Source organism: Thunnus maccoyii, chromosome 9, assembly GCF_910596095.1.
Source record: "Thunnus maccoyii chromosome 9, fThuMac1.1, whole genome shotgun sequence".
Taxonomy (NCBI): domain Eukaryota; kingdom Metazoa; phylum Chordata; class Actinopteri; order Scombriformes; family Scombridae; genus Thunnus; species Thunnus maccoyii.
The window spans coordinates 30,003,417-30,026,962 of record NC_056541.1 but is presented as its reverse complement, the minus strand read 5'-3'; the positions used below and the strand labels follow the sequence as shown (position 1 = coordinate 30,026,962).

The following is a 23,546-nucleotide window of genomic DNA, read 5'->3' as shown; positions in this document are numbered from 1 at the left end:
CGGTCCTTTAATGTGGCCCAGGACACATTTGTGTACACACGGCTAAAAGAATGTGGCCATATGCAGCCCAGACCACCTCTAAATGTGGTCTGAGCAATCGGATCTCAATGTGATCTCCATGCATCTTGGGTGCATCCACACATGTACTTAAAGCTGTCCAGTTGTGATCAGATCACCCAAGACGCATTTTAACACCAGGTGTGAACAGGGCCCAAGTTCTCTACACCAACTGGTCTTTGTGTATGGTCAATATGCTCACAATGGGGAGTGGGTTCTGATCTTTTTGCTTTGTCAGAGCATTACAAGCAGGAATGTGACCCCCCTGAGTTATTTAAACACACTGATCAGTGATCAGTCAGTGCACTGGGCTGTGCCTTTTCCCAGTGGTAACATGGTGAATTATGGATGCTACTATTCTAGTTCCAGCTTTTTCTGAGCTGGATCAATAGATCTGTTTGCGCTTTGTTGTTTATTTCTGGTAATTCCTCCCATTAGTCACATAGAATTGACATTTTATTTGTGGTACATTTGACCAGTCCAGATAGGTCAAAGCCTGTCTCTGATTTCAAAGTCCTCTTTTGGGTTGTTTCCAGAACAACATTGAGTTCACTTAAACGCAGAGGATCCCTGAGGCAAAGTTGGATACTGTACGTTGGTCTCCTGTGCAGTGAAATAACACCACATGATTATTCCTGTGGTAGTGAATCTCTGATTCTGTAAAACTCTCGGCCGCACATCTGTCACTCCCTCTGCCTGTTTATCGTAGCATAGTTCATCTCTATGGATTAGGATTAAGGGTTTGAATGTGTCTTTGCTTTGTCATCAATAGGACATCCAGCATGCCCCCTGCATTAAACTGCTACAGTGGTCCTCTGAACATGGCTCTTGTTTACATGCTGCAGGAAGGAAAAGTGTGTCGTGATGACTAATTATTCTCCAGGAGATGGGAGAGCTAGGAGCCAGTTGTTTGGCCGTGTCCTTATATATCCTTGAGTTCTATTTTTAGGCGGCGCGTTCAGGAGTGCAGTGTGGGAAAGTCAAACACACTGTGTATTGTGCATTAATAGCTGATTCCAACAAAAATCTTTGTTTTTTTAATGATTTGCAGTAATCTGACATTTATGAGACCGTGGCTCATAGAAATACAGTCAAATGAAATTCTTGAAAAACACAGAATTACAGAGTTCAGAGACAGTCCAAAGCAAAATCTGCTTCCCTCTGATCCACAGCTCTGTAAGGCTCACAACCGCAGCTGTTGGGCTCAGCAATCTTATGTAATGTCATTAGAATGTATTTATTACAGCTCTATTGCACAGTTGAAACCATTTTAAGCTGCTGCTAGCTGGGTATGGCACAGTGAGGACACAAGTGCCAGGATTGCTTTGTCACTCTCAAACTGTGTGATATTTTGTGTTAAGCCAAATGATCAGTTACTCAGATACTGCAGAGTGGAAACAAGGAAATAATATTGTTTCTTCACTGTGATCTCTGATGTGTATCTTATAGTATCAAAACTTTGTCACCTGTTATAGAGCGTTATTTCTTCTCTTAAATTGACTGAGTAAGTAAGCAAATGGAGCACTGACTGTTATCACCCAGTTTTAGCTTATCATAGATATATTAGTATTGGAAAGTAACAAAAAATGGGAGCTATTAAAGGCCAAAGATGTTCTGAAACTTTGAAAAGTTTTCAATATGTTGACAGAAATAATGGTTGTTTATTCCTGTACCTTTGATTGCACAGACAGAAACAAAAGAGCACTAGTAAACAGTGGACAGATGACAAAACAGTATCTCCCTCAAGGTCCATTTTGTAGCTTTTGTGGAGCTTTCAATCATATCACATGATTCTCCTCAGCAGACATTTTTTTCCCAAGCACTTTAAGCCAGTGGTTCTCAAAGTGGGGTCTGGGGATGTGGTCTAATTTGTGTCAGGTTATGGGTCCTTGACATGAGAAAGTTTGAGAACCACTGCTTTAAGGACCTCTTGAACATATTGGTTCATTATTGACTTCATTGGTTCATTATGGAAATAACAGTTGACAAAACAATCTAACCTCTAGGTCCATTTAGTAGGTGTTCTGGAGCTTTCAGTCATATCATATCATAAGTTAATACATAAATGAAATTAATTAGTTAGTCCTCGGTGATAGGCTATTTTAACTATCAAAAATTAATTAAATGTTCATAGAACAGGCTCGCCAACTGCACACACAATTTAATATTTATTATAAGTTAGTGTAGTTTAATATAGTTTGGTTGTATAAGCTACTTTGTTATATATGTTGCAGTTGTGTTGTTGTTAGTAGTTTTTATTGACACTGTTTCCTACTCAGTGCGTATCTTGGTCACAACTGTTTGATAACCACATTTAAGGGTTTTTATCTATTTTGTGTTTATGTTAAAAAGAAGCTGCAACACATAATCTGAAATCACTGGTATTGTCCTCAAACATCCTTTATTGGTCAAGCTCTACCCATACATGAGTTTTGCAGGTAGTTTGTGGTTTCATTGTAAAAGAGCAGTCTCTTTAGGTTTATTTGTTCAGCCCTTTTTAAGAAAGGTTACAAACAGTTTCACAATCAGGACAAACAAAAGACAAGAAAAACAAATGACACAGAGAAGAACAGTGGAGAAGAATCAAGCAAGAAGAGCAGGGCCTTAAGAAAAAGTGTAAAAATAGTTAAATAAACTTGCATTTGAGTTACAATGGAAATTGCATCTGCATTTATGTGTAAATGTATACAATACAAGAAAGTGTTGAGGCTCTGTAAAGGCTTTTAAATGCATGAATGCATGTAAACATGACAGCCATGACTGTACATGAACGTGTGTGTTAGAAGTGGGAGAGGGGGCTGTTTGTGAAAAGATGACCTTGTGCTGAAAGCCTGTTTCCGCTCTGAAGCAGATGAATTGCTGAATTTTCCGGACAGAACTGCCTGGACACTTCCTCAGTAGCGGTCCTTGTGATCACTGGAACAACGCCTTTTACTGAGGATCTATTGTGATGTCTACTTTCTCACACTGCCACAGCCAAACAAGTCCTGTGCTTTTAAAAATGTCCCTATAAAAGGCATAAATGGTTTGGTATTTAAGACTTGAGAATGCATTTTAAATCCTCCTCCTTACTTCTTGTGTTTTTAAGCTCTGACTGTTTTTTTTCCCCTTGAAGGAGATAGTTTGTAGCTCTGAGGCCGCTGCCCCGAGAGAGGATGTTATTCATCCAGTGCTGGGGCTGATGTACAATCTCACTGGAACACAGAGTGGCCTTTCACATTCCCCTGTGCTCTGAAGCTGTTTGGCCTGCAGTAGTCTCTTCCCCGAGCAGTCAATACAGCTCTCTCCCTCTCTGCTGGGCTCAGTGTGTTTGTTTGAGTCCTTTGTCATGGCCTCTGTGGATGTCATCCTGTCAAAGCGCCTGTCTTCCAGGCCTCTCCAGGGTGACTCGGCTTTATACGCCTCCGGTTTCCGGAATCCTCTCTTTCCTGTTTTCAAGCTGAGGTGAACCACTTTTCTAGCCTCTCCTTAACATACCTGGCTGCAGATTGCTAGACTTCTTTATTGTTTATTGCTGCTGCTCAAGATCGCTACTCTGCACCTTGTGGCTGTCACATCCTTGACGACAATGATGATGATAATAATGATAAGTGCTGGTGAGTCAGGGGTGGCTGACAGTTATTACAGGGTGCAGAGCAAGTTGATCCTCATCTTCAGGGTGTCCAAGATGTTTGAAATCACAGGGCACAACATGTATTTTTGACTTGTTACACTTGTCTTTCTGGCACATGCTCACTGCCGGCATGATGTCAAACATGGGTTTCAAGTACCAGAATATAGGCTTCTGACAAACATTTTTCATGCCTGTTTCACTGATTTTCCGGAAGAACTTGGTTGCTGTCTGAGCTTTGAGACCTCTGTGGGTAGCAGACACACAAAATGAATATTATACCTGGTTACAGCAGTGCCTTTCACGTTCTCTGTGATCCTGAAAAAACTCAGCCGAAGTATTGCACAACAAGGCTGGCATGAGCAGAGCGTGTGTGTTGCCCCTGCTATTTCCCAGGCTTATCCACTCGCCTGGCACCATCCTTCGGTGGCTGGCACAGGCTGTGTGGGAGATTTGTGTAGGTCACAGGTTTATGAAGGTTAAAATAGGATTTGATATGAAGACAAATGGCAGTAAAATACAGAATGTTGCTTAGAGTTTTCTTTTTACTGAAAATACTGGTTGTATTGGCTGCTGTTAGACATGCTTGTCGTCTTTCAGGCTGTATTTTCATGACTTTTTTATTAAATGTCAGGCTTAACATACACAGAATGGACAAATTCATGACTGGATTAATGCACTAGGACGGCCTGGGGTAAAAATGAGGTAGGGCCCTCATTTTATACAGTGAGGACAAGTTTCAAAAAATGGTCTCACTACAATGAAATGGCTATTGTGGGGACATCATCACAAATGAATACAATTGGGCTCATTGACTCCACAAGAGTCTCAGCTATCCAATTATATCCAATTTATGCAATTCCAAGACTGTATAGGGACTCCAGTATGCAGAAATATTCAAATACACCATTTTTAGAATAGGTGAAAATAACACATTTATACTGCATGCAAAAAACTGCATGGTTTTTGCCCCAAACTGCATTGGATTAGCATAGTGGACATGTTTGTAAAGGGGAGACTCATGGGTACCCATAGAACCCATTTCCATTCAGATATCTTGAGGTGAGAGGTCAAGGGACCCCTTTGAAAATGGCAACACCAGTTTTTCCCTCTCCAAAATTCATCCTAACTTTCGAGCATTATTTAGCCCCCTTCCTGACAAGCAAGTGCATGACATGGTACCAATATGATACCAGAATCTTCACTCTAGCTTTAAAACTTAGCCTGCTACAGCCTCTGAAAGACAGTAATGTAGGCTGAAGAGGCTGGTGTCCTTGTGGAGTTTAAGAGGTTTAAGCAGCATTAATAGATTTTTAGGGGCATTTGAACAAGCTGTAAATCCAACATTTACATATCATCACCATATAAAGTTGTTGTGGCAAAAATGTTAGCTAACAGTTGCCTTTTTAGATACTATATGTAGCAGACACAGGATTAAGCATGTATTTGGACTCTCTCTGTTTCTAGCCACCCAATTAATATAAGTCCAATATTCAGTCTACTTTTAGCTCTGTTTTGGTTTTCGACAAACTCCTGATGGAAATGTCTGGTTCTTTAGCTGCTAAATGCTGCTTTGTTTTCAGCAGCTAGTCACTAACTTTGTCTGCCATTTGGTGCTGGGCAGGGAGCACACAGTTGGTATCATAGCATATTCACTGAAAACAGCTGTCGGCTCTTGCTGGAAACACTGCTGATCAGAGCGGTGAGAGTGAACTAAAATAGTAAAGTTGCGAAAAGTTGTAAAACAAAAACAATGAACTGAAAGACACTAAAATACTCAGTGTAGCTGAGAAGGACTGCAGAGTTGGGTGATAATTTTCTGTGGATACTTCAGTATGAGTAATTCCTTTTACATATTACACAGTCATTTCATCCACGGTTAAAATAACAAATATTGATAGGTGCAGGTTTAAGGTCATCATTTTAGTTGATATTGTGATTTACTGATGCATAATCCCAAAGCAGTTCATGAAAACACTGTGGCATCTTGAAACCTTCTTATACCAGTTTCTGAATAGCTTTGTTAGTACTACCCACTTTAACCTCTTAAACTTGACCGATCTTGTGTGTCAGTCATTATAAAGTCAAAATGTACAGCCTCAGATTGTCTAATAGAGATCCTAAAGTTTCCAAAGATACCAAATACTGTTTTTGTGGAAATTAGTATAAAAAGTCGCACAATGTTGCCATGAAAAACACTGAATCTTAGGTTTGAATTTTTCGCTCAGGGTAAACATCATATACAGTAGCTTTAATGGAGAGGTGGAACATGCTGATACAGAATATGTGTATAGTCCACACTGTCTGACACTGACACAATGATTTTAATATCCTCACTACTAAAGTGAGAAAAGGGGAAACTGTAGGTTAAGAAGTTAATCATTTGACCTGCTATTCGATCTTGATTGAGTATTAGATTACCAACAGAAACTAATGTGACAGTTTGCAACATTCCCCATGATGACGCTTTGCATTTACTACATGATTTAATATCTTAATGACACCATGTGATCCCTTGTCCTTTGTTTGACTGTTTCTCACAGAGGCTCCCTACAATGAGGCCCCTTCGTCATATGGTTATGACCTGGAGCATTCAGAAGAGCACCAGCCCCGCCACGACCCTTTATCTTTCACTGGATCTCCTTCCTCCTCGCCGCGGCTACGTTCCAAGAGCCGGTGCAGCCGAGACACCCAGTCGTCTGGCTCCCTGGAGTCCACGCTGTCGGTAATGTTACTCGGTCAACTCCCACCACAGTCTGACACGTTAACTGTGTAGCTCAGCTCGCAGTGCTGCTGCTCTCTCCTTCGTCTTTCACTGGCTGTGCTGTGCACTGGCCAGTTCATTGTCCTCTGCTGTCCTCTCTGACATTGTTTCTTTTAATACTTTGTGTTAAAGTAACAAGTCAATCCCGACTTTCTTCTTTATTTTATAAATCTAAGGAAGATTGCTTGTTAAAGCCTATAAGGTAATTTCAGATCATTATTTAATAAAAACCAAGTTACATTTTATCCCTTAATGTAATTATTTTAAATAAATTGCACTAAAGTTTACAAGACTTCTCACTTTAGTCCCATGACAGTCTTTGTCAGTGTTTTACAAAAATACTATAACATTTCCTAGAACCCTGTGCTTCCTGTTATATAAAGATATTGCAAATCTACTCCACATAATCTGCATAAAAGTGATAAACATGCTGGAGACACTTTGGTATTCTAAAATTTGTATTTTTGTTGTTGTTAACACCAGAAAAACAGCTTTCCCTTCATGATTAATGCCATTGTGCGGCCAGTCTTCTCAGCCGTGGTCCTGATTTTTTAGTGATTACACAATTTTTTTAGAATTAATATTGTAAAACCAGTTCCCTCTGTCACTTAATTATGCCAATAACAAATGCTAGAACTTTTAAAGAGGTCAATTTGACTAGACTTTTTATGGTCTTAATTCTCCTAGGAAATCAAATGTGGGCAGGGAGAGCAAATAAGAAAAAGTGCCCTTCAGCAAGGCAGTCAAATAGCTGAAGCATCCAGAGGCCAACAATGAAATACACAGAGTGCATCATACAGCACCCAGATGGGGATGCTTTTTAGTATGAAGCAGGGCGTAGACCATACATGCTCAGCAAACACACTGTGGGCAAACAGATGTTAAAAAGAGACTCAGCTCCCCTCCCCCTCTGCTCTGTTCCTGTCCTATCTGTGGTATTCTTACTCTCTGATGTGTACACTTAGTGATCTTCAAAGTCTAAACTATGGTGGAGGGTGGAGGGGCTCACTCAGCATACAGCTTTTTTTAATCTAGCTAATATAATGGCAGAGTTTGGCGTAGTCTTCTTACTGACATGATAGCCCGCATCAGGATGACTGATGCCTTTGACCTGTATGGAATAACAACTCCTGACCTAGAAACACATTTGTCTTCCTTAAGATGCTAGGAGTCTCTGGCAGAGGCCCCTTGGAATCTTAAACTCCTACAGAGTTTAATCAAATCTGGTCCGTCCTTAATCCCACAACAACAATATCTGTAGCCAGGGGTTTGCAGAGGTGTGTGGGCGGTTTATTAAACATCAAACCCATTTACAGCTTACATACCTGTCAACATGAGCCTGGGTGTATCTGAGAATGTGTTCCCTTTATGTTTGCCAATAGTGTTCTCTCTCCATCATCTTTGTACCAGGTGGAGCTGGATCAGGAAAAGGGGCTGGAGATGAGAAAGTGGGTTCTGTCAGGAATCCTGGCCAGTGAGGAGACCTATCTCAGCCACCTGGAGGCACTTTTGATTGTATGTGTAACTTATAACACACACAAAGTTTCTGAGTCGGTTGCAACCCTTAGTGTAGACCAAACAAGATGTTGATGTTTGAAATTAGTTTACAACATTGACTGCTGATACAGCTAGCATTTTCAGGTTTATTTTCTTTGAAATGCTGTCGCTGCGTGTTGTATGTATTCCTTTTTAGAGCAAGACTATAAAACTAACTAACTTCTTCCTCTTACAAATGAGAAGGTGAATTCATTAGCAATACATCACACACTTTGTAGTTTCCAATGCAGTCAAGCTTGTTTCAGCAACATCACCTAAATCAAGCATCACTTTAGAAACTGCTACTCCTACCACTAGACTCCGTCTATCAATCAAGTGAGACTGCTGTATATGACTTTTTGAAACAAGAAATAACACATTGTTCCTCTTACAAATGAAAAGTCGAGTTCATATGTGAGAAAGTATATCCAATACTCAATTTAAAACACTCTGGGTTTTGTGGTTTCAGCCACTTACTAGCTTATGTTAGCGAATGTTAGCTGATGTTATCAAACTTTTGACAGATATGGCTGTGTAAGTTACTGACATTACCAAGTCAGTTCAATTACTTTGTGGCTCCTCTCTGCGAGTGCTACTCTTACTACATTTTAGCATTTAGCTTGATCCTGTAATCACTACTTGTGGTCCCAGTTACCACTGCTCAGTGAGAGTGAGGCTGGCTTTTACTTGTTACATGTGCACACAAATACTGTTCTTTTTTTTAAAAGTTAAATAATCTTCTAATGGGGTGAGACTGTTGTTTTGATACAATGCAATTTAGCTTGTTTCAGCAGATCTCATAAAACCTAAATAACTGTCATTTGACTCTTGTGTAGTTTGTGACAAAATCTTTTCTATGAAGACACTGTCAGGTTTTCTATTGTTTTATAACAATTGATTTGAATTCTGAAGATGAGTCTTTAGGGCTTTTTGAATATTTTTCATGCAGTAAATGTTTGCTACTATGCTTGTTTATAAAGCCCATGAAGCCTCTGAGGGCCGCAGCCACAACCTCCCAACCGATGCTGACCATCCAACAGATAGAAACAATCTTCTTCAAGGTGCCAGAGCTCCATGAGATCCACAAAGACTTCTATGATGCTCTGCTGCCCCGAGTCCAGGACTGGAGCCACCAGCAGTGTGTGGGTGACCTCTTCCAGAAACTGGTACGCTGATATTAATTTAGGTTTTGTAAAGCTTAAGGTGAATATGTAAAGCTTAAGGAAAACATGTCACGTCAAGTTGTTGAGGTTACTCAACAAAAACCTGTTTTTCTGCTTCTTTCGGACTAACCTGAACTTAGCAGATAACAGTTAGCCAACAAAGTAAACAAGGAGGAGCAGCACCAAGAACTAAGCATCTGATGGACTGATATGAGTGAAATGTTGCAACACTTGTTTGACTGTAACACAAAACACGTGTTTAACTGCAGTATGAGTGTTAAATTACCACATAAAAAGTTGCAATGTGCAGCTGTATTGTTACAAATAGTATGTTCATCATTTTTGAGCATATCAGTAAAGCGACTTTTAATGATAGCTAAGTGGGGTACATCTGTTTATTCAGTTGATTTAAATTCTCCTTTGAATAAGAAGATCAAACATCAAATGGCACGGAACCTCGCTGCATTAAATGATGGTTTCTGATCAAACAGACCACCATTCATCAAGTCAGTAACTTTCAGAAACTAATTATAGCACTCCTGAAATGTCATGCCTTGATCATCAATGATTTTTAAAGAGGGGAGACTTTCAGTGGAAAAAGGTGGGTTTCTTTGGCTGTTAATAATGCTCAGTGAATCTTTCAGCGCACATGTGAGTAGACTGCCTGGAGTCATCTCCCGGCCAGATAAAAGCCTTGCTTCACCACATGACAGGCAGTAAAAGTGAACAAAACGCTCCATAGGAGGTCGCTGAATAAGAGCTACCTCAGTGTTTGCTCTTTGTAAAAGATGGAAAACACATACAGTACATGCATGGATTTATGCAAAGACACGTGAGCGAATACTGAATCACACCCAGTTGCATGAATTCTTTCTGTATCACTATTATGGCAAGTCACGCCTGAGCACAACATACACCGACACGACAACATACCCAGTGGCAATCATGGAACAAAATCTATCTTCTATTACAGAATAAATCTAATCTGTACTCTACTCGTGCCCTATAGGCCAGCCAGCTCGGAGTGTACCGGGCCTTCGTGGATAACTATAAGGTTGCTGTGGAGACGGCAGACAAGTGCTGCCAGGCAAACGCACAGTTTGCAGAGATATCTGAGGTATGTAATCACGCTACGCACAGCGGGACTGCAGCAGGCGAGTGTTTGATGTTGTACAGCTGCCCGGGACAAGTGATGACAGGGCAGTTTCATCAGTCTTCACAGCGCAAAGAGCCGCGCGGCTCTTTACAGTGGTGTTGATTGTTTTAATTGCACTGTGGGGCAGTTGCTCGGATTTAAAGAGGGTATTTTTTTCTCACCATTCCCTCTTGTGTTATCTTCCTGCCAGAATCTTAAGGTCAAAAGCACAAAGGACTGCAAAGACCAATTGGCTAAAAATTCACTGGAAAGTGAGTACTGAGTGAAATGAATGGCCAGCCTCCACGTTAATCAATATTGCTATAAGTAGTTGAGCTGTGACTAGGCCTGTTGATCTGACTCTTCCTCCTCCACAGCTCTTCTCTACAAACCTGTGGACAGAGTGACGCGGAGCACGCTTGTTCTGCATGTAAGTCGATCTGCCTAATAATAATAATATTGAGCCTCATCTTGTCTGCATGTAGAGTGTTTTCATTGGGGATTCAATTTGTCATCATTTTTTTCTATTTTAGGACTTACTAAAGCACACGCCCTCCAGCCACCCAGACTATCCGCTGTTACAGGACGCCCTGCGCATCTCCCAGAATTTCTTGTCCAGTATTAACGAAGAGATCACCCCACGCAGGCAGTCCATGACGGTTAAGAAGGGAGAGGTCAGTGTGGCAGGCTGAGTGACTGCATCACCTCGGGGTCACTAATAACTTTGTGACCCTAGCTGGATAAATCCACTTCTTTCAAATAACTTCAAAATGTGCTCAGGGCTACAGAGCACCTGACGCCCATAAAGTTTGTCTTAAATAAATCAATCAAGTTCCCAAACTGCCAGCTGGTGCATTTTTTTGGTTTACAAGTCCTTGTAGTGAGACATAAAGTTGATATCAAACACAGGATTTGCTGGTTATTCACCAACATGTATGTTGTGACAATTGAATTAGATTGAATTCAGCCTATGTTTTTGTAGTCATTGTTTTGGGTTCACTAACAGTAGAGGAGAAGTACAACTTGTTCCTTTTGTGGAGAACTTGTTCCCTTTGCCAAGAAGAAATTCAGTGGTTTGAATGGTGTGGTGGCACAAACAGCGAGGCCTAGCACCACCACACTGAATCCCGTTCCTGCTTTTATGTGCTTTTATATTTGGCTTCACTTTCTTCCAGACATTTTTGTGCTCTGCTATAGTAACTCTTGGGCACAACATGATTTTGTTATTCAGACAGCTTTTAGGAGAATTGAGCTTGTTTTCTGGCCTCATGAAGGAACTAGAGGAAAAGTCAGGGAGTCGCCATCATTTGGATTCATTGTCTAGATACCATAAATGTCTGTTTAAAATTGTATGCCAGTCCAGTAGTAGATGTTTAGATATTTCACTGGATAAGGGAACATTTCTACCTGCTGGTCATGCTAAAAGAAGAGTCATCAATCACCAAAGTCAGTAGGATTCATCCTCTGGGCTGATATTTCACTCAGGACTAAAGTGGTGGACCCACTGACAGACGGGCATTGCCATTCATAGGGATGCATGGCTAGTGTGGTTAAAAATTAAACAGGGAATTGGGTCTCATGTTGTGGCTTAATATGTAACTAAAGTTCTTGATTGACAGGACACTTGATTATATTGACTTAAGATTTACATTTTGTCACAAAAATGAACACACTGAAGATATTTTTGAACACTTTCTCTCTCAGACAGCAGCTTTGTGGAATTCAGGATCATATCTTCCCTTGTAGTTTCCGTCATATTTTGACTGTTGACAGTAAAAGCTTAGAGCAATAGTGTCTGGAAACTGCAATAAAACCGGAGTGTGAGTCATGTTGCTGCTGAGTCATCTCAGCCTGTCTGCAGGAGTCGGGAAGGAAGTGGAGCGTAGAGGAAGCTCGTGACAAAGCAGTGCAAACACTGGAGGAAAGGGGCTCCGTGTCGCAAACCAGGAAAACTTGTCGATTACCTCTGAGCTCACTCCCATCCTTCCCTGCCGGCCTGTCAACTCTGCTTCCCAGAAATGACCCACAGCACGTCTTATCAACTGTCTAACCAGCCTTTTGCACTGGGTGTGTACAGACTTACCCGTGCTTCCTGACCCCAATGTCCCCCCCTATAGCACGCATCTCAGGGCTCTGATTCAGATGACCTAACCAAGAACTTCCTCTCTTTTTTCTGGGAACTGGCCCTGCCCACCAGGGTGGGATATTAAATCAAAGAACATTCTTTTGTATATTTTCTTGGAAATTTGAATTCCCCCAAATGAGATTGACAGATAACAATCAAAGTTTAAAATACGAATTTGTTGTTGTACGTGATCAGCTCTCTACTAAATTTGCACCCATTGTTGATGTTTTACACCATGAACACCTGTAATCACCACTAGCATTTAAAGCCACTGGTTTGTTCAGCTTCACCTCTTGTGCACGCCTCGGTGCTTAATGTCTCATTACAGTGCACTTATAAAAAACAAAGCAGATTCCAGTGTCAGTGAGGGCAGTTAACAGCTCTTGTTTTTCCATTGGATTATTGAGCAGTTGTGGTCATGTTTGTGTCAGAAAACAATAAGCGGATGTAATCCTGTCACCTCTTTTTGAAACCAGGACAGGCACTGGACATGTTTGAGTGCCTCGCAGACACGCCTGTAACCAATCAGCTGTCTGAAGCGCAGTGTGCAGAAAAAAGCATAGGAAAGCCACGCTGCAGGGATTTCCTTGTTTTTGTCATTCTATAGTCGGGGTGGTGTGGTGAAGTCTCACATGGGCAGTGTCACTGTAAACAGATTCCACCAGTGGGTCAAAAGGCAGAGGGCACATTCGATGCACACTGCTGCAGAAAGAGCTTGTGTCATCACATCTGACTCTTACCCGACTAACAGCGCTGAAATTAAGATCCATCACAGAAAAGACTCAGATTACCAGAGGCTGAAAATGAGTGTGAATGCATCATTACTTCCATGTGAGCTCCACTGGTGGTTAAAGGGAACATATTGTATACAGTCATTGATTTGGTCACATGATAAATGATTTACTGGTTTATTTTGTTTACTTCTGCAATGAGAGTGGGAAGCACTGTAACACTGTAATTACAGGCGTCAGCACAAAATCATGATTTATTTTAAACTAATTGTTATTTTAGGCATCAATTTAAATGTTATTATTAGATTTTATACTGTAATTTTAGCAGTTCTCGGTATTGCAGCTACAGTATTTGCTTTTGTAATGATGTGATTTCTGGTTTCCTGTTGGCAGAACCGTCAGCTTCTGAGGGATCGCTTTATGGTGGAGCTGGTTGAAGGTTCCAGGAAACTCCGTCACGTCTTCCTCTTCACCGACCTGCTGCTCTGTACCAAGCTGAAGAAGCAGGCTGCAGGGTGAGTGCGGGTCAGCGTCCAGCCGGACATTAGAGATACAGGCGTATGACCCGGAAAATGGTTCATGTCTCTGTGCTGTTGGGGAATGTAAAGTCACTCCGCCCAGGCAGACATTCAGCTTGTTGACATAAATTCTGCTTTGCTCAAAGTAGACTTGTGGTTTTTCAATGTGAAAAACCACAAGGCTTGTGGTTAATCTTGCCTCTGTTGTTCCAACAAACAATTATGGTGAAACAGCAGGACATCATGACAAATATCTTGAGAGGGAAATTAGAAAACAAAACAAATAATGTCCTAATATGTGCATCTTGTCCTCCAATAGGAAAGGGCAACAGTATGACTGTAAGTGGTACATCCCACTTGCTGACCTGACCTTCCAGACCATCGAGGATTGCGAGTCCACCCCCATCCCTCTGGTCCAGGACGAGGAGATCGATGCCATGAAGATCAAAATCTCCCAGATCAAGAACGAGATCCAAAGAGAGAAGGTGAGGAGACACACACCCACAGAAACACAAAATACAAGGAAAACATAACAATATTGAACATATATTAGTTTATTAGTGATGTGTAGGAACTGCATCACTAAGGAACTGCAATGATGGCTTCATACCAAAGTCTGAACATAAACTAAAATAAAATGAGGAACCTAAAAATTAGCACGAGATCACAAAGTGATCTAGACAGTATTAACCCTGTTACTGTTTGTCTTAAGAGAACCACCAAAGGACCCAAGGTGATTGAGCGATTGAGGAAGAAGTTATCAGAGCAGGAGTCTCTGCTGCTCCTCATGTCACCCAACATGGCGTTCAGAGTTGCCAACAGAAACGGCAAGGTGGGTCACATGTGTTTATATGGATGACAGATTTTACCTTTTTGAATGTTTTATGCAAAGTACAACTCATTTAGGTTTCTGCTGCCCTCTGCTGTTGACCATGAAATTACAGAATGTGCCCATAATCAAATATATCTCCTAATGTCTTTCAGGGCTTCACATTTCTAATCTCCTCTGACTATGAGCGTGCAGAGTGGAGGGAGATTATTCGTGAGCAGCAGAAGAAGTGTGAGTTTGCTTTGTGCTATTATAAAATATGATGGCAGTATTATCATAAAAGCTATAGTGTCATTTTTGTGTGACTTGCATTTACCTTGACTGTGTCCTGCAGGTTTTAAAAGCTTCTCTCTGACTTCTGTGGAGCTGCAGATGCTCACTAACTCATGTGTGAAGCTCCAGACTGTTCACACTATCCCAATGACCATGAATAAAGAAGGTAAGGTTCATGTTGTATCATATATTTAAGGGTTTAATTAATCTACAGTTTTGTATTTTTATCTCAACCTGTATAATCTGAACTCTTTCGTCCACAGATGATGAATCTTCTGGTTTGTATGGCTTCCTGAACGTCATTGTCCACTCTGCATCGGGGCTCAAACAGAGCTTGAGTAAGTGGCTTCTTCTACTGTTTTTGACTAGAAATCATACTTGAGATAACTCTAGAGGTTGCACATGGTGTCACATCATGCTCCGTGTCAGAGTCTGTTGTGCCCGCTCCACTCTCACTCTCTCTCTCTCTCTCTCTCTCTGCGCGGCTGTCAGCTGGGAGGGCAGCTGCAGGGGAACAAGTGGGATTAGTCAGGAACACTGTGTACAAGCCGCCTCAAATATGTCTTTGGCTTCTCAAATCACTGCCTGCTTACACTCCACTTTTTAATCTTATGACAAACAATAATAACTGGCATGTTTCAACCAGGGGGGAGTCCACTCCTGTTGTTATTTGTTAATTTAATGAGACAGTCGCAGCACAGCAGTAATGACACCAGAGTGAAAGTTGTGGCAGGCAGCCGCTTTATACAGTACCCCATCTGAACATGTCTCAACCAGAAGATTGATGTCATAGTGTCCTTGGTTTTTAGTTTAATTTTGATTCACCTGTTGCTCAACCACTTATGCTTGTGTCCATTAGACCTTTACTGCTCTCTGGAGGTGGACTCCTTTGGCTACTTTGTCAACAAAGCCAAAACACGTGTGTACAGAGACTCTACAGAGCCCAACTGGAACGAGGTTAGTGTGCATCTCTGAGTGGAGAAACTGAATAATTAAGATGCTGCCCACAGTCAGTATCCACTGGTGTGTGTGTCTTTAAGAAGCTCAATAAAAGACCATTTTCCCCTATGAAATTGAATCCCAGCAGTTTTGTAAAAAGGCCAAGGATGCGAGGGAAACTGTTCCCAGGAATACAATGTTGTGCACCGGGCTGAAACCTACAATAACATACCTTTGCTCTGTTTCCATGCTAGGAGTTTGAGATTGAACTGGAGGGCTCTCAAACTCTGAGGCTGCTCTGCTATGAGAAGTGTTGCAACAAAACCAGGCAAAGCAAAGAAGATGGAGAGATCACAGACAAGATCATGGCCAAAGGACAGATAAAGGTAAGGACAAATGAGGCACACCTGCGTCAAAAGCCTTCATTCAGCAAATCATCCCTTTCTGTTTAAGAAAATATTTGGAAAGTCTGATGGGTACAGTTTAGCGCAGTTTGATGATTTTCATTGTGTGTGTTTGCCAATTAGAGCCTGAGTAATACTGATATTTGAAAGCTTATTTTTTAACACAAACACATATCATAAATTGATATTTGGTACATTTTCTTTCATGAGTATAAAGAAAGTATAAAAATGGATATTAAAAATTGCGATCAGGATACTGTCTGTACTGCGGGGACCATTTACAGTTAATTGACCATTTACAGTCACTTTCTTGATGAAAGTTAGATGAGAAGATTGATATCTTCTCATCTAACTCTTGGCAAGAAAGTGAATTAGAAAATTTCCCTAAATTAACAACTACTCATTTACTGCCAGTCGCTGAAAAGTCAATTGCATTCACTTTTAAACACTTAATTGCAACTTTTTCAACATTCTGGCAATAAATATGTGTCAATTTCCTGGAGAACACTGAATCTATTATACATCATACTGTTTCCCATGTGACACCCTCACAGAAAAAGATAATAAAAATAAATATTTACAGACTCAGTATGACCCCAGATCTATATGGTTCCACTGGTATTTATAGGAAAAAACAGTTCTTGCCTATGTGAAGTGAACTTTCTCCCTCTATTGATTCTGGTAGCTCCACAGTGGTGACTTATCTGCACCGCTGACCACAGGACCTTTTTTTTCTGGTTAATCCTGCCCTGTGGGACACTTTTTGCTGCTGAAAAAGAAGTGAGCCATGAGGTTACTGGTGGGTCACTTCAGCTTGACCCTTGATAGAGTGTTGTGACAGAGGGCGGATTAGACTTTGAGTTGACCAAATGTAGCCATTGGCACTGCTCCAGAGTATGACAGCGGGAGAGAGAGAAAGACACAAAGCACCCTTTGATCAGCCAGTGAAGGGATTTCCCTGCTGGACAGGTGGGTCAAAACACTGTGGAGTCTTAGGGAAAACGAGCATGTGTGTGCTGGCATCCTCAGTCTGATAGTGTTCTTCAGGAGCCAACAGCTCAAGGAAGGGATCAGGTCTTTAAAGCACTTTCATTACCTGTGATGTTATGTTAGCCTGTGTTGTTGGTGTCTACATCAGTGATATAGAGACTGTTTTTACTTCAAACTGACTGAATGAGCTTGTGGTTTAAGGAAAAGCAGTATAATGAATATCAATTGAAATTATTTTAGCTGTGAAAGCTGGAAGACCCATGATTATTATATTTTAAAAAAACATCAGGATTATATAACAAATAATACTAAACAACCTGTATTAGCATTTCATATACATGAGAATTAGATGGTATTAGCTGAGGCAGGACCTTGACACCTGCTTTGTGTGAAAGGAAAAGAAGGCTTTCATTAGGAATACTAAATAATGTTTCAGATATGATGTCAAAGGTCACTAGTACTAATAAGTAATTCGCCGAAGAGGATCCTGTTTAGGCTACTGAGATGCTAAGTTGCCAGCCAGCACTCCCCGTGGTGAGCAGTGGCAGGCGTGAGCATGTTGATAATGAGGGTAGGAGGGGATTCTCAGGAGTTAATCCCCTAAATCCATCTGGGAAGTAGAACAACACTGAGGCAGCGTGGTTGGCAGGCTGCATAGCTTTGTTCCCTCTTTCTGATTCCCACTGGAATGGACAGATCTGGAGTCTAACAATGCCAAGACATGGAGAAGACTCAGAAAGTTTTGTAAAGAATCAGCTGTACTGCATTCATGAAGATCCTCAAGATTGTCATCACTGGCTGCCTGTTAAGAGAAGATGGACCTGCTGCTCTTGTTAGTGGAGTGGTTTAGAAAATAGTGACATCGGAGCAGCGCTGCTTTCTTTGTCTTGTTGCCGTCAGTCAGTCAAAGTGACATTTTAGAGCTGAGAGAGGCTCATGCTAGAAAGGATGAGTGAGAGTACTCCCAATGAGGAAAGTGTGGATCAGGCCAACAGTGGTCTGGAGGAAGAAGAAGACGCCGCTCCCAGGAAACTCCCGAGTACAGGGGCCCGTCTGTGGGACAGAGTCCGTAGCAGTCTGCTCAGACCAAAGGTAAAGATATAGAAAGTGAGCTGTGGATAGACCTGCATGGGATCTTTGTGTAAAGGATGTCTTGGGAGCCGACATGCAAGGACAAACTTTTCCTCTCTTTCATTTCTTTGAGATGTTTAAAACCCTATTTGAGTTCTACACTGTTGTATTTCTTTTGGGATTTATCTCTTTTGAGATTTAGAAATTGACATTGTACTGCCTGTGATTCTTTTTCAATTGAAAAAGAAAGTATTATGTAAGAAAATTGATTTTCACTGAACAAAGGATTATCTGAATGAGATTTGGTGGTTTCTTGGGTGAAAGAACATCTGCCATGTTGGACAGGCACAGTGCTTAGCAGCGGGGACATGATGTTATCACATTACTCATGCCTGATCACTGCAGATAAAGGCTGGCAGTCTGGTATTATGACTAAAGTAGATCAGTGACATGAGCTAACACTACCTGGCCATATGGAGTTTATGTTTATGCAAGGCTGTGTGAGGTAATTAAGCAGGTAATATTCACGTTTAATGCATTTAAATTTATAATTTGTGAAATATGTTTGTGTTACAAGACTTTAAGAATGGTTGAAAGTACCCTTCTTTGAGTGATTTAGTTTTAAATTATGAAAAAAAGAGTGACCCTTGAAATGACTCTGGTGCACAAAAACTTAACAATTGCTGTTCTGTTATTTTTTTCCAGTTGGATCCACAGACATTGCAAAATAAAGACTGGCAGAGGACAGTCATCGCCATGAATGGGGTAAGTGTTTCACAAAACCAGGGCAAAGAGGCAAGAGTGTCACACAAGTGATTCATGTAAGACAAGTTGTAAACGGTAACTGCTACCCAACAGTTTGGAGTAGTTGCAACAGTGCTTTTTAAAATGCTACAAAACACTGATTCATGCATTAAAGTGACACTATGTAACTTTTGAAACAATAAATATCACAAAATAACTCATTCTTGCTCTTACAAATGAAAAGTTGAACTCATAAGCAATAAAGCACACCTTTGCTCAATTAAATACACCCAGAGGTTTTGGTGCTACATCCTGACATGGTCTGGTATGACCAGAAACTAATGTCAGATGTTAATGTGAAACTGCCATTACTGAGTCAGTTTGACTCTTCTGTACTTTTTACACTATGTCTTAGCATTAATGTTGTTTGTAGCCACAGTGGCTGCTGTTCAGCAAATGTTACATAGGCTACCTTTAAGGTTTGTAAGCTGACATTAGCCCATAGTTGTCTAAAATAACTTACTTTGTTTCAGATTGAGGTGAAGCTTTCAATGAAGTTCACCAGCAGAGAGTTCAGTCTGAAGCGAATGCCTTCACGGAAACAGTCCGGCGTCTTTGGAGTGAAAATCAACGTAGTTACTAAGTGAGTTGTTGATATGTGTTTGTTTACATCTCAACCAGTCAACATAAAGGAAGTGCTGCTTTTCAGGAGATTCACTGATAAGTTTTCTTAAGTCTCAGAGTTGAGAGTTGAAGGAGACCCAGTGACAGTATTCCTAACCCCACCAGAGCATTGTGTATGTAGTATGTTAACATTAATCGATCATTACTACATGGAATTTTAGACTTCAATGCAATTATTATAAACAAATGAAACAATCACAGGCAATATAAGGAGCCTCCATTGGCCTCTACACAGCATTTTAAACTGTGTACTAGTTGGTTGCATTTGGCAGGAAAAACTGGAGTTTAACACTGGAGAGGTCAAGTGGGTCATGTAGCACCATCCTTTGTGTAACAGAAAACAATAGAGTTTATGGGAAATGTGGTCTTCAATTTAAGGAGTATAGGAGTTATTTCAATCACGGTCTTATGTTTACAGTATTTATACTGTATAATCTGTTGATGTGTAAGTTACACCTGTAAGCCTTGTTTCTGTGTGTCTGTGGCTTCACCAGACGAGAACGCTCCAAGGTTCCCCTCATTGTGAGACAGTGCGTGGAGGAGATTGAGCGACGAGGGATGGAGGAGGTGGGGATCTACAGAGTGTCTGGCGTCGCAACTGACATCCAGGCGCTAAAGGCTGCCTTTGATTCAAGTGAGTTCAGTTTGAATTTGGTGTTTTGACAAACGTGTGAAACAAAGACAGTCAGAAAAGTGGGACTCATACTTTATATCTAGACAAAACTAAAGATAGAGACTAAAGATAGAGCCCTGCAGGCTCAGAAGTGCTTTTCAGTTTGTGCTCACTATTCTTTGGTATTTAGTGATTGTTGTCTCATCCTCTTGGCAGACAACAAGGACGTGTCTGTGATGATGAGGGAGATGGACGTGAACGCCATTGCTGGAACACTGAAGCTGTATTTCCGTGAGCTGCCGGAGCCTCTTTTCACTGACGAGTTGTACCCCAACTTTGCTGGAGGCATCGGTCAGTCCCCAATTCTTTATTTTGAATCATTTTCCCTGGTCAGGAGCACCTGCAATGGATATATATAAATGAATTTTATTTTATTGATTTTTCTTGCTTTTGCCTTGCAGCTCTCTCTGACAGCGTTGCTAAGGAGAGCTGCATGCTCAACCTGCTGCTGTCTCTACCAGAACCCAATCTGGTCACCTTCATCTTCCTGTTGGACCACCTTAAAAGGTAAGACTTAGTTGACTTGGCTGATATTGTTGTGATTGTTCAGCACCGACTGAAAAATTACACAAAGATGTACTGTTTGGGTTTTTTGTAGGCATCTATAGGTTGAATGTTATTTTTGCTCTTAGGGTGACTGAAAATGAGAGCATCAACAAGATGTCTTTGCACAATCTGGCCACAGTTTTTGGCCCCACTTTGCTTCGGCCCTCTGAAAAAGACAGCAAGATCTCAGTCAACAGCTCCCAGCCAATCTCCATGAACGACAGCTGGTCTCTGGAGGTCATGGCTCAGGTAAAACTTGTGTCAGGATAGTGATGACTTTGACAATGATATGTAGACTACTTTTGTGGGTCTCATCACCTTTGCCTGCGTCTCCTTAGGTGCAAGTCCTACTCTACTTCCTTCAGCTGGAAAGCATCCCAACACCTGACAGCAAACGTCAAAGCCTTCTCTTCTCTACTGAAGTATAACATCATGCCCAAAAATGTCTTGCTCAGAGGAAGAATGTTAGCTGCTTAATGAGGTGGATGCTGCTGAGCAGCCATGGCCGGCTGGTTTACTGAGAAGATGCATAATTTAGCCACCGGGGGGAACCATCAACACATTGTAAACTGGAAACAGCCACCATGACCTAAGACATCTCTTCTTGAGATGCGATGAGCATGTGTGTTCTGTTTACATACAAGCTTACCTGCTGTGTCAGTAAATGACATCCCTATATAATGTATGGACAAAATAGATTTCTTTTTTTTTAATTTAATTTAAATTTCAAGAAGCATTATTTGCTGTATTTTGATATTTTTCTCTGCCCCGGTCAGTCACTGTGCACATTCGCTCCATATTCACAGAGGGGAGATTTCTGCTGTTGTCGGATGTTTTGTAAGAGTTGTTGCTGTGGATGAATGGTTAGATGAATGGACATATTTTTCATGTCTACACACATTTTTTTTCTCCCCAGAAATGTTTGACTTGGTTAAAAACTCACCTGTGCCAATGTTTCCCTGCTGATGACCAATAGAACATTTCAGTTAACCTAATGTTTACACATTCTCTTAATTTTGTAGAGATTTAAAAAGTATGATACTGAAAACTGTAGTTAACACACAACATGCAGGCATGTTGACCTAAACTTAATTTGAAGTGTTTTCTGTGCTATACAATTTGTATAGTGACCTTGTTGAGTTCACAGGTTCTTCTAGTGGTGTTCAAGCCACTTGGAAACTTTCATGTAGATATGAGTGTTTTTTGTTGTTTTATTCAAGGTGGAACCGAGAAGTGAAAGGCAAATCTTTCCAGGAAAAGGCTAAGACTAATTCTTCCACCCATGGAATGTATACTGTCATGTGTATTAAGTTAATTTCACAGATATCTTTAGTCGATATTTCATATGTTGTGTGTCCACATTGGTTTTGTAGCGTTCGTCTGATTTGATTTATATAGCTAAAGTTATTGGTGTTTCTTACTGCATTCCTTTGTTCTAGTATCCAACCTTTATAGGACAAAAAACACACTGCTGTAGAAATGAGAACACATGGAGATTATGCTTATCAGGAATACCAAATGTTCCCATGTAGGACCCTTGATTCACTCATATCTGTAACTCTACTGAGGTATTAACAGGTTTATCATCCCCATATCTATAACTACTTTCAAAGCCCTGTGAAGGTACACAGTGTGCTTGTATTAAGATTTTTTCCCAAATCACCACACATATTCAAACACTTGTTAGTACAAACTATAACCCTATATGCTTGTGATTCATGTAAAATAAGCAATAACTCTTAGTGATTCACATGTTGAGCAATGGCCAGTGTGTCATGTATGTATGATTAATGTAAATAAAACTTAATAATATTATTTTTGCAACATGTTCTTTCTTATATGAGATAAAACACACCCAAGACTTAAAAGTTAAAAGTTTAATCTCCGACACAATTCTGTTTTATCACATATCACCAGACTCAGCGATGTTTCAGTCCTCTTTTAGAAATCATCTGTACTAAGCTGGACTATAAGTATCCTCAGCACGCTGAGTTTGTCCTGGTTAGAGGTCATGTTGCTCTGTGGCCCCTCTGCTGCCAGCAGTTATGCAAATCCCTCTGTATAGGACTGGTGAAGCAATTAGTGAGCATTTACATTTGAAGATTCCCTCCAGACATGTATTAAGACATATACAAATACTCTGCTGCTTGGAACAATAATGTGTGTCTGATATGGTTTTTCCACAAAAAAACATAATTATCATTTTAAAATCCTTAATAACTCAATAGTCGGATAATAATTAAGGTGTGATACCTTAAATTGTGTGGAATATTTATGTAAACCTATTAAGGATTAGGTTCTAATCCACAAACACTAATGGTTGTCCAGTAACTTGGATAATATTTGACTTAAAGTTAATTAATGAACTGAATGAAGTGGTGTAGACTTTAGTAGAAGAGATGCTCTGCAGACTCCAGTAAGTGGATATTTAAACATCCTGGAGGCAGTGAACTGTCCTCCGGAAAGTATACCAAGAAAAAAGCATAGCTAGTGATCACTATCCAATCTTTTGTAAAATAAACATTCATGAATCAGTGACTTAAGTAGACAGGAGGAAAATGGGTCTTTGGGAAACCTAACTGGAGAAAGTGATGGTTATCTGAATCAGATTAATGGTCATATGTCTATAGAAACTTTTGTTAAAAAAATTACAGAAAGTATCAGAACCACTGCTCTGAGAACTATCCCTAAAAGTAACAGAAAAACAAAAAGGAAAGCAGAAACATGGTGTGACAATAAATGGAAAAGAGGCTG

At 40.6% G+C, this 23,546-nt stretch overlaps 1 protein-coding gene across 1 annotated transcript in view; it reads left to right on the top strand.

Moving 5' to 3' along the window:
* Window positions 1–22,607, top strand: part of si:dkey-91m11.5 (PH_BCR_vertebrate and RhoGAP_Bcr domain-containing protein) — a 33,314-nt gene extending 10,707 nt beyond the window's left edge. Inside the window, exons 2-23 of the mRNA XM_042421014.1 lie at window positions 6,211–6,392; window positions 7,842–7,946; window positions 8,948–9,133; window positions 10,140–10,247; window positions 10,477–10,537; window positions 10,643–10,695; window positions 10,799–10,939; window positions 13,515–13,636; window positions 13,959–14,124; window positions 14,352–14,471; window positions 14,624–14,699; window positions 14,803–14,907; window positions 15,005–15,079; window positions 15,601–15,698; window positions 15,935–16,066; window positions 18,851–18,910; window positions 19,423–19,532; window positions 20,068–20,207; window positions 20,403–20,537; window positions 20,648–20,753; window positions 20,879–21,041; window positions 21,131–22,607. Of these exons, the coding sequence (XP_042276948.1) occupies window positions 6,211–6,392; window positions 7,842–7,946; window positions 8,948–9,133; window positions 10,140–10,247; window positions 10,477–10,537; window positions 10,643–10,695; window positions 10,799–10,939; window positions 13,515–13,636; window positions 13,959–14,124; window positions 14,352–14,471; window positions 14,624–14,699; window positions 14,803–14,907; window positions 15,005–15,079; window positions 15,601–15,698; window positions 15,935–16,066; window positions 18,851–18,910; window positions 19,423–19,532; window positions 20,068–20,207; window positions 20,403–20,537; window positions 20,648–20,753; window positions 20,879–21,041; window positions 21,131–21,220 (2,534 nt within the window). The 3' untranslated portion in view covers window positions 21,221–22,607. The remainder of the gene's footprint in view (window positions 1–6,210; window positions 6,393–7,841; window positions 7,947–8,947; window positions 9,134–10,139; window positions 10,248–10,476; window positions 10,538–10,642; window positions 10,696–10,798; window positions 10,940–13,514; window positions 13,637–13,958; window positions 14,125–14,351; window positions 14,472–14,623; window positions 14,700–14,802; window positions 14,908–15,004; window positions 15,080–15,600; window positions 15,699–15,934; window positions 16,067–18,850; window positions 18,911–19,422; window positions 19,533–20,067; window positions 20,208–20,402; window positions 20,538–20,647; window positions 20,754–20,878; window positions 21,042–21,130) is intronic.
* Window positions 22,608–23,546: the final 939 nt, after the last annotated feature.